The sequence below is a fragment of the Echinops telfairi genome, unplaced genomic scaffold (assembly GCF_000313985.2).
Source record: "Echinops telfairi isolate 266 unplaced genomic scaffold, ASM31398v2 ScPeMD7_7469;HRSCAF=8507_1, whole genome shotgun sequence".
Lineage (NCBI taxonomy): Eukaryota > Metazoa > Chordata > Mammalia > Afrosoricida > Tenrecidae > Echinops > Echinops telfairi.
Window position 1 is genome coordinate 135,874,382 of NW_022111373.1, and position 11,207 is coordinate 135,885,588.

Sequence of the window (11,207 nt, forward strand, 5' to 3'; positions counted from 1 at the left end):
AGAACCCTGCACAGAGAACCTCCTGGATCCAGAAGACAGCTGTGACACCAGAGGAGCAGCAGCAGCAGAACCAGCAGTCAGAGCATGGGACCGAGTGATGGACTTATCGACCACGGAGCAAGGAAAGCTGAGGGCTTTTGTGCAGGAGGCTGGCTGGTGGAGTGGGGTGCCCTGGGCACTTAATTAGGGAAGTTGCGCTTGCTGATCCTGGATGTGGAGCTGAGTGCCTTCGGGCTGAGGTTTATTGGGGTGGGGTGTGTCTGGGCACTTAATTCAGGGAGCTGGGTTTGCTGACCCAAGGAGAACTTGGGCTGAGGTCCTAGGATGGAGAAAGACCACTGAGTGGCATGCCCCTTGGGGCATTTACTTGCAGACCTGAAACTTTGGGGCTCTTCCTGATGAACAACTCAACCCTGAGCATTTCTCACCCACATTACAACTTGTCGACTTCCTTACTAAACCCTTTAAGAGTGAATTTTGAGTGGATTTTACATCCGTTGCAATGGATATCGGAACCCAGAGAAATGAAGCCGAGAGGTAAATTACAGAACATCAAAGAAGGCAAAGCGCACAGCCAGGGCTGTGAGAGTGGGGCAGGACCGATCACTGTTTTGTTCTGCTCTCCATAGGGTTGCAATGGCCCCCGACAACAATCCTTGTGTGAATTTCAACCAGAGAGAGAGAGAGAGAGATCTGTGTGTGGTGTTTCTGCACTCTTCCTTTAAAACCAGGTCAGCCTGGACCAAGCACCCCGCCCTGCCTTCCCTCCTGACCCCGGCTCCCTGCCCTGCCCAGGTTCACATGGGGCAGCTGGCCAGGGCGGGCCAGGGCTGGCAGTTCTCCCCAGGAAGCAGCTGGGGAGGTGCTGATCCTTGAAGAGATGGGTGGATCCCAGTCCTGCCCAGGAGCAGTTTTTCAGGCCTGGTGTAGCAGAAATGCCTCTACTCCAGCTAAACGATACACGGGCTCCCTTTAATGGCTGATGGAAACCAGTCTGGCAGGCAGTGCTTATGCAATAACACCTTACAGGCTGCCCCCCGGGTTATGAGCAAGGCTTGTGGTGTGTCCTTTCAGTTGCCTGGCAGGTAAGTTGGAGCAGGTGCCCGCGGGCTGGAGACCTTTTCAGTGGTGTATGTGTTACTCATGAAGAGCCCGATGATGGTGATTTGTTTCAAGTGGGGAGAAGCCCTGCTGGGTCAGCGGCTAGCCTCTAGCTTGCTGATGAAGGGTCGGCAGTTCAAACCTACCCGCTGCTTCACAGGAGAAAGATGAGGCGTTTGTGCCCATAAAGAGTTTCAGTAATTACCAGAGCTGTTCTACTCTGTTCTGTAGGGTTGCTATGAGTCGGAATTGACTCAACAGCAGTGAGTTTTTGTATTTTTGGTTTTCTGCAGGGGGTGGGGGTGGGGAGTTGTTGGTCAGTCAGCTGTTCATCACAAGGGGAATTGCCTGGACTTTTTACCCTGTAGGCAACTGGCAGATATTTTCACATTGCCAAAGATTTCTGGAGCAATTATTCCAGAAAGTTTTGTGTGTTTGCGCGTGAAGGATGCACGTTTTTCATGCGATTTAGTGCTGTGTGTGTGTGTGTGTGTGTGTGTGTGTGTGTGTGTCTCTTGGTGTTTTGCATTTTGCTTCTGATTTTAAAGGATGGTGGTGACACATGTAGAAAATTAGAAATTGCTACTTAAGTAGGGAGTTCTTGTTGGCCACTGTTGGAGACTTTACTATGGGGGCTGGGAGGGGGCGCTGGGGAGCAGGGAAAGGGGGGTGGCAAGAATGTGTGCCGTGTGTTTCGCTCGTTCAGCTTTGTGCACTGGACAGAACCAGCCGAATTTGAAATGGCTCTCCCTGTGCCCACTCAACTGAGGTTTTACAAAGCAATGTGTTTATTACACTGGTACGTGTTCAACTCACTGATCGACCCTACAAAATCATTCCTAGGTGGGGCAGGGGACGGCTTCAACCAGTCTTTGGGGAAACCCCTTCATCTTTTGGTTTCCTTTGTGCACGGACTTTTTGAAGCCCCCTTGTGCGCAGCTGCAGTTGCGGTGTCAGGAAGACGCCGGGCTTTCGGGTCAAGCAGGAAGCCGATTCTGCTTTAAAACTAGGAGCAGGATGGAGCTGCCAAGGGATCACACGGGTGCTCTGTATCTCCGCTGGGAGGGAAGATTGTCTGAGGCTAATTTCCAAACTGTTAGATCTCTGAGTAGCGCTATACCTCGGTCCTTGGCTCCACGCGAGAAAGAATTCACGCCGAAGCCTGGTTTGTGATCCAAGTGAGTTTTATGAGCGTTAGAAGAAGTTTCAGGTTCACACAGGCAGCCGCAGGGCTGCTTACCCCGTGCAGCCTGCCTAGAAGCTGCTGGGGAAGTCCTGCAGTCTGCTCCCGGCTCCTGCCTTTTCAATTATTCCGCGGGGAGGCGTGGTGAATGACCCTGGTCGACCCCATTGGCTGAATTGAATTCACCTGGCCTAGGTGGGCCAATCCAGGTGCAGCTCCCACCCAGGTGTACCGCCCCTTCCTGGCCAGAAACCTGAGCCTCTGAGGCCTCGCCGTGAACCACTCCTTCACGAGCTGGTACCTCCGACCTCTGCGCATGCGTAATGGACGCCCCAGGCCCTAAGCTAGACTACCTAACAAAACCTTCCTGCTCGTCGAGTGTATGTGATCTTTCTTCAGGTGGAAAAAGTTTATTGGGAAGCTTTGAAATACATCTTATGGCCCTAAAAAGCGAGACCAGGTCTAAAAACATGAAACCGTTTCCTAACACAGTTTCCATCGAGCGAGGAGATAGAGATTTACAGTGTCTGTGGGTTCTAAGGAGCCCTGGGTTTCTTGATTAGTGGGTTCCTTACACCTTGAGTCGCTAACTGCAAGGTCAGCAGTTCAAAGTTACCGTTCACTCTTAGGGACAGATGTGAGGCTTTCTACTCATGAAAAAGATTTACAGGAACCCCCCAGGGCCTGTTCTGCTCAGTCCTATAGAGTCCCTATGTGTTTTCAAGGGATATCTAAGAGTAATTGTTTCAATGATCAGTTCCTTTAAAACAGATAAGCAGCAGGTGAAAGTGGGAGCAGCTCTATGTATTTGATGGCAGGGGTCTGTTCTGGATCCTTCTGCTGTGATTGGGTTGTCACCTTGGGGCACAGCGTGGAGAGTTGTTGACTGCAGGCACTGAGCGGCTGCATTTCTGTCTTCCTGTAGGTCTTCACCTATAAGCAGAGCACAATCACGCACCAGAAGGTGACCGCCATGCACCCGGCGAACGAGGCGGGCGTGGACGACATGGCGACTCTGACCGAGCTCCACGCAGGCTCCATAATGTACAACTTGTTCCAGAGATACAGGAGGAATCAGATATACGTGAGTGCCGCACCGTCGTCAGCCTCCTCTGTCTGTCTGTCTGTCTGTCTGTGTCTGTCTGTGTGTGTGTGTTGCCGAAAGGCGCCCTCCTGGCAGAGTGGGTTACGTGCTGGGAAACTAACCACAAGGTCAGCGGTTCAAACCCACCAGCCACTCCACTCCCATAACAAGTTACAGCCTTGGAAACCCAAGGGAGCAATGAATTCTACTCACTTGAAGGGTTGCCGTGAGCTGTGAGATACTCACTTGCCATTTTGGGTCCTTGGTCCATAGGAAGCTGTTCCGAATAATTAATTATGCCAGCTTTTCCTTAGCTTGTTCTGTAAACCGTTTCCACTGTAAACCGTTTCCACATCTGGTCCCTAATAATATTTTAATGTCAAAAGCAGTTGCTGTTGCTTCCAACTCACGGCGACCCCCTGTGCTGAAGAGTAGAACTGTGCCTATCGGGTGTTTGAAACCCGGTGTTTGGAAGTAAACCACAGGCCTCTCTTCCGAGGCCCTGCGGGGTGGGCTCAAAGCCCCATCTTTTTGCACTTAACAGCTGCCTGCACTGCCCAGCAGCATGGAAGTACAGATACTGTTATCTATTAGCGACTAGTTGGCCCGCGGTTTCGCTCTTTTTATCTGTCTGTCTGCATGGCTTTTTCGTAAGCTTCATTGTTCTTCGCATTGAGGTCAGATGATTTGCTGTGGATGTTCGGTGCTGTTGAGTTGGTCCGACTCACAGCGACTGTGTGCAGCAGAAGGACACACGTGGTTCTTCCGTGTGAACCCCCTGTGGCAGACCGTGTCATGAGGGCCTTCCTCTTATTTGCTGCCCCTTCACTTCACCGAGCACGGTGGCGTTGTCCCGGAGGTGGTCCCTCCTGAACATCGCCAAAAACACAAGTGACGCTTCACCACCCTGGCCTGTAGGGAACATCCAGGTGTACTTCCCCCAAGTACCAATGTGACAGCTTTTTGTTTTTGTTTTAAAGACACCCAAATTGTGGATCTTCTGTTAGTTAGCCATCCTCTTGAACTCTGCCGGTACACTTGACTGTGAATTCACAAGCCTGCAGGTGGAGCAGTGGGTTATGCGTTAGGCTGCGAACTGTGAGGTCAACAGTTCTGAAACCCACTGCCGGTTGCCGGTCAGTGGGAAAAAGAGGAAGCCTTCTAGTCCTCTAGAGGATTGCTGCCTGGAAACCCACAGGGCCACTTGCACTCTGTCCTGACTCGATGGCAGTAAGTTGCTCTTGCGTTAACGATCGTGCCGGCCTGTGGAATGGCCAGTTAGAATTGGCTATTTTTAGACTTTCAGGCTTTATTTTTTTCAGCATTTTAAAAAAATTAAAAGGTGCCTTTTTCTTTTTTTACACTGTGCAAGTGTGAATTTTGCCAAGTTGACTTAATGTCTGCCACATGTTTTCTAACGGCCCGTCTGGAGAAGTCCAAAGCCGGCCTGTAGCCACAGTGTTCTGACTTGCCGGCCCTTGGACTGAATGAACCTGAGTCTGCTGGTTCACATGTCTCCCATGTGTTCTCCCAGCAGGGTGGTAAGCGTGGGCCCACGTTTGTGTGAGTGGGGGCTTGCCGGTGTTCCGTGTGCCTCAGAGGCCCCCTCCTGGCTGCCTTCCAGGGGGCACCCGAGAGTCTGTGGGAAAGGCCCGTTACCTTTACGTTCCGTTCCTCTGCAGAGGTTTGGAAGGCTCCGCATACCTCCTGCCCACAGTGGTGCGCGTGAGGTATTGCTATTGAAGGCCCTGGTGTCACTGTGGGTTACGTGTTGGGCTGCTAATTGCAAGGTCAGCAGTTCAACCCCCCCAGCCACTTCTCAGGAGAGCAATGAGGCTTTCTACTCCCATGCAGAACTAAAGTCCCAGAAACCCACAGGGCCAATTCTGCACTGCCCTTATAGGGTCTCTGAGTTAGAATCGGCTCAATGCCAGTGAAGTTCGGTTTTTTGTGTGTGGTTTTTAGCGCGCTCCTGTAACGCTCTGGTTTCCCTCCTTGCGGGGTTTGTCAAGGATTTCCTTGTTTTGTCTTCTGTGAGCCAAGGACATCACCAGGCAATAAATGTTTGTGAAACAAATGCCACCCGTATTAGATAAAGACCGTCCTGCCAAGGCTGAGAAACTGATAATTTCCTTTAAACGTGTCTCTTGCGAGGGATCATACAGCTGCCCTTTCTGTCCTGAAAGAAACAAGCCAGTCAAGTCAGAGGGAGAATGCTACCAACCCAAGGTTAAGGGTCAGGTTCTTTATTAACGTTTTCTCTGCATCCGCGTTGCAGTGCAGTCCGGTTCACTGTGGGCAACGGGCCTCGGCACGTTCGTGGAAAATGACGCTGAAAGAGAAAGGCCCCTTTTCCATGAGCTTTCTGAGGCCCCTCGGAGCCCAACAAGGCCGTGCTTTGTGACCTGGATCGAGTACCGTGGTCCAGAAAGCAGGTCCTGGTTTTCTTCTGGTCACTGAGCTGTTGGCAGTGGGTGCCAGCACCTGTTGGACTCTTGGGACCAGGCCACCACCGGAGACAAGGGCAGGACGCTCCCTCCTCGCAGCCTGGCTCCCTGGACACCGGTCTGTACCTTGAAAGAAATAGAGAGAGAAAGAAAGAAAACACATTAGTGTAATGTCACCAGGCATGCTCTGCTTCTTTCAGGAAGCTGCCCACAAACACGCACACTGGTCACCTCGCACGTTGTCATCCTAGAGCTCTGGTGGCCAGAACGCCCACAGGGTCAAGGTGTTGGAGAGGACCCGGCCCTGGCTCGCCCTGGCTGATGGCCGATGTCAGTTCCCTGTGGTTATAGGACGGAGGTCCTGTGCCTTTGCTGACTGTCAGCTGAGGGTCACCCCATCCTCCAGAAGCCACTGCCTTCCTTGGTCCATGGCCCTTTCTTCCTTGCATCGAAGCCAGCCGTGATGGGCAAATCCCTGTCAGTCTTCGGGGCTCCCTGCTGCCTCCCTTCTTCTAGCCGAGGAGGGTTCCCCGCTCTTAAGGACTTCTGTGACTAGAGCGAGGGTGCAGTCCAACGCCCCATCTCAGAGCATGTGGCCTGAGTCACGCAACCACATGCAACCACAGGGGTTTCTGTCACGTGCGGTGGCACAGCCACAGGTTCTGGGTGGGTGATGCCCTCGGGTGGGGGCCATTAGCCTGCCTGCCGTGCGTGCCTCCTCCTAGCCATGTTGAGAAGGCGGGTGGGGGTGGTGGTGCAGCCAGCTCTCACAGTGAGGGTGCACCGTGGCACAGGCTTCATGGGGCCGGCTATGTGTAAACGTCCCCATCACCCTCAGGTTTACAACATAAGCACACCTGTTGGAAAGAGGATGCTGAGGCAGGTGGAGGTGGGCGAGGTGAAGCATAGTCAATAGTGTAGTGATTCGAGGCAAATGTTTTGGGTTCAGATAGAGGCTGAATGGACGGCAGGCAGGTAGGCTCATGAGCAAAGTCAGTCTCTGACGTACTGAGCAGTGAGGGTGCCCCCCCCTGCCCCCCCCCCCATCTTACTTTGGAAAACGCCATTGCAGGAAGAGGACTTGGAAACTGGTGGCGGGGACGCTGCCATGGGCTGCACTGGGGACGTCTTAGCCACTGCAGTAGCTCTGACAGAATGACGATGTGGCATTATCAGCTCTGATATCCACGAGGTCCGAGAGGGCTGGAACCTAGCAGGCGGCAACCAACCACAAGGTGCTGTGAGCGAGAGATCTGAGCTGCATGCAGTGGAGTCCTGGTTGCATCGTTTCTACGTGTTGGGCTGCCAATTGCAAGGTCAGTAGTTTGAAACCATGGGCTCCTCTGCAGGAGAACGACGAGGCTTCCTACTCCCACGAAGAGCTATAGTCTTAGAAGCCCACAGGAGCAGTTCTACCCTGTGCTGTGGGGTCGCTATGAGTCAGAATCGATTCGATGGCAGGGAGCTGAGATCACTTAAATGGTGGTACCCAGGGCTGGAGGCTTAAGGAAATCACACATTCTAGCGATTACCAGGTGGCCCCGGGCCGCTCCTGGCAGGAAGGAGAGGATGTGGCCTCAGTGCTGTCTCCTGTGCCCTCTGGAGCCAGCAGCACTTAAACCACCGTGCGTGCTCAGAGTCTAACTCAGTGGTGACAAGCACAGGCGAGGTCTCGGCCCCCCAGGGAGCTGCCGCCCAGCGCTATGGTGTGGCCACGTTGTTCTCCCAGGACAGAAAAGCAGCCGTTCCCTGGGCTAGGTCCCCAGAGGCGACTCCTCGCCCAGCCTGCCAGGAGTGGCCACAAACCACATCATGGAGGGGCCTGCAGGGACCAACCGAGCCCCCGCCAGGCAGGCGCAGGGGGCGTCTCCGTGGAGGCCGCTGCTGGGTCCCCACCCAGGCCTCTGGTCAGAGTGCGGGCCTGGCTGAGCAAACAGTCGGGATCAGGCTCCAGAGAGGCCCTTTGAAGAAGTGGGGCCGTGTCTAAAGATAACCACCCTGCTGAAGGACACCATGCTCACTGCTCGTGCATTTTTAGGGGCCTCCGAAATAGCTCTGTTTGATGAGGTGGCATTCCAGAACGAGCGTGTGTGTTTGATGTTGTTGCCGGATTCCATTTGAAGCCACTATAGCGGTGCGAGTCGCTGTGTGTGTGAGGCCCGTATGTGGGCTTCAGCAGGCAGGTGGAGACCGCGTGCCCCTCAGAGGCAGATCCCATAGACCATCACCCAAGGCACCTGGTCACAGGGGGCTCGAACCACCAGCCTTCTGGCCAGCAGTCGAGGGCTTATAGCCTTATGACTGGGCATACCCTGCCAGGGGACTAGCTGTTTGGATGTGGCGAATGGGAACCGTGTTTCATTTCCCCAAGTAGAGTCTTTTCCAAAAGCGGCCTTTTTATTGCTTTTTGCTCTTTGTTCGATCACTTCCGTCCCTGCCTGGAGCCAGCCTGGAATATGTCTGGCACAGAGCACAGAGCACAGAGCCCAGAGCTGGGGGTGGCCTGAGGCCGGCTGTGGGTACAGGCTCGCCGCTCGACTGGGAAGAAGAGCCGGATGGACTGGGGTTTGTCAGCAGTGCCTTGTCCACTGACCTTTAATAAAAAAATTTTTTTTAAGGCAAGAAATGAAGACATGGTGTTGCCAAACGATGATTGTAACCATATGTCTGACTCCATGTATTTTTAAGCATAACCCGTTTCTGCTGCTGAGCGAGCCCCTTGCATGTCAGGCACAGCACAAGCGGGTAGGAGCTGGGTGGGTGTCACGTGACGTGGTGGGCTATGTTTTTCTCTCCTGCCCCTTTGTACACTTGAGCGTTCATTGTCAGAAATGCACTCAGTTTAATAGGCCGGTCACTTCTAAATTGTCCATCGCTCTCAGAGACAAGTTTCCTCTTAAAAATCTAGAGGGCCTCGGGGTGGTTTTTTAATGCCCTCCCAAACTCACTGCCATCAAGAGGATTCTGCCTCACGGTCACCCTGTAGGGCAGGCTAGAACTGCCCCTGGGGGTTTCCAATCGGGTAACCCTTATGGGAGTAGAAAATCTCATCTTTCTGCTGAGAAGCAGCTGGTGGTTTCAAACTGCCCACCTTGTGATTAGTAGCCCAACGTGTAAGCACGCTGCCACCACGTTCTCTAAGGGTCCCTTTGTGTGACGGGACAGTACGGGGCCTGATCTGGTTGTGTGACAGGTTGTGGGCATGGAGCACCAGGACACAGTTCGATCAAGGATTGGGGGATGACGGGGAGGTTGCCACAGCGGCTTGGCTTCCACTTGGACAATTTCTCCACGGGCTGTGCGCATTCTTGGTGTTTCCAGTATCACTCTGCTTGCTCCGTGCCCGTTCAGCTAGTCTCCTGCCCCTGTGTTCTCATCTTGTTGGAAAGTAATGAACAAACGGGTCATCCTTGGACACACGGTTTCCAAGGGCCGGGTCTTCAGAAGGGTCGGGGTGCCCTTGCGCCTTACAGCCAGCACCTCATCGAGGACCCTGGTGAAGGCAGACCAGCTGGGGCACACAGGCTGCCATGCAAGCGGACGCCGTTCTCCGGAATGGGCAGGTGCCGTCCGGTGGGTTCTGACTCACAGGGACTCCGTGCGCAAGGTAACACCGCCTGGCCCTGCACCGTCCTCACAATCACGGAGTCCCGTGTGGCAACCACTGTATGGATCCATCTCGTTCCTCCAGAGGGTCTTGGTCATTTTCACGGCCCTCCTTTTTCTGCCAGGGTGGATTTATAGCTCCTCTAAAGGCGCTGTCAACACTGAACGAGTGAATAGTGAGCCACTCCTTCTAGCTTCAGGACTGGCTTCCCGCAAGCCTCTGGTCACAGCGCTTCTGAGAAGTGATCCGTCACAAGCTTCTTTCATGTGATGGCCGGAAACCAGACTCCCTGCCACTCATAGCGACCCCTACAGAGCAGGCTAGAACTGCCCCCTTGTGTTTCAGACTGTCACTCTGAGTGGCGGGTGGTTTAGAACTGCTGATCTTGCAGTTAGCAGCCCATCGTGTTAACCACTAGGCCACCAGGTCTTCTCTCATGTGATTAAAGATACCTTACTTAACGGATATTAACAAGCCAAGGATGCTGCTTTGAGGATGAAGGTACCCCTGACCCAGGCCATGGCATCTCCCTCATATGCACGTGAAAGTTGGGCACCAAATAAAGAACACCGCAGGAGGATTGCGGCATTGGAATTGTGGTGGGGTGAAGAATGCCGGAAGTACCACGGACCACCAGAGAACCAGCAAACCCGTCATGGAGGAAGTACAGCCAGAAGGCTTCTCAAAGACAAGATGGTGAGACTCCGATCATGTTCTTGGGACGTGGTATCAGGAGAGACTAGTCCCTGGAGAAGGATGTCGTGCTTGGGACAGTAGAGGGGCAGCGGAAACAGAAAGGACTCTGGAGGAGATGGATGGACACCGTGGCTGCAGCAGTGGACCCAAACCTAGGAGCCATTGTGAGGATGGTGCAGGCCCAGGCAGGGTTTCCGTCTGTTTGCACAGGGACACTGAGCCGGCACTGACTCGATGGCACCAGACGGCAATCCGGTACCTGTAGCATTAACCTAGTGACATTGAAGTCGCAGCCCACAGCCCTGTAACTCTTGTCCAGACATGTTTATCTTACGTGTTTCTTTTCCACAAGGCACATCTCTGTCTTCTTGTGGCTTGGGACACAGCACGTCAGCAGTACAGTTGGAAGGCCGCCTTTCTTTCCTTTTTGAACAAAAATAATGTTGTTGGTTTTTGTGGTTTGGGCAGAAGTTTACAGATATTAGCCTTCGGTCAAAAAATGCATACACATTTTGATTTGTGATACTGATTATTTTCCCCACAGTGGGCCAGCACCCTCCCCACCTTCTGAGCCTTAGCCCCGAATAAATCTCTTTGGACCTTGTATGGTGGATTGTCCTAGGTAGGGGGGTAATACTTCCCTGGTGGTCCTGTCCCTTCCTACCATGGAGCCCATTCTGACTTAACAGTGATCCTCTGTAGGCTTCCCCAGAATGTAAATCTCTATGTGAGCTGACAGCCTCTTCATTCTCCCAGGGAGGAGGTGGCTTTGAACCGCTGCTCCTAGGTTAGCAGTCCAACACTCAGCCCACGACTGCCTTTTGCGAACCTTGCAGTGATGGATTTGGGGGGTGGAAGAACTGAATTTCTCTCTGCGCGTTTGAGCAATACGTGCCACAGCTGTTCCAAATTATTAAAAAGGGCCAGGGAAAGTATTTTATGATGAGTTTATTGTGTGAGAGTTTCTGTCTAAAAAATGTTACTGTGTGGTTTGAAATAGAATGTACTTTTTTTTTTTTAACATTTTATTAGGGGCTCATACAACTGTTATCCCAATCCATACACACATCAATTGTGTAAAGTGCATTT

The 11,207-nt window shown here is 52.9% G+C and overlaps 1 protein-coding gene across 1 annotated transcript in view; it reads left to right on the forward strand.

Annotated features, from left to right (window-relative positions):
- The window catches only part of LOC101653924 (unconventional myosin-X-like), a 123,275-nt gene that overhangs the window by 80,453 nt on the left and 31,615 nt on the right, over positions 1-11,207 (forward strand). The window contains exon 3 of the mRNA XM_045285276.1: positions 3,210-3,368. Coding sequence (XP_045141211.1) covers positions 3,210-3,368 — 159 coding nt within the window. The remainder of the gene's footprint in view (positions 1-3,209; positions 3,369-11,207) is intronic.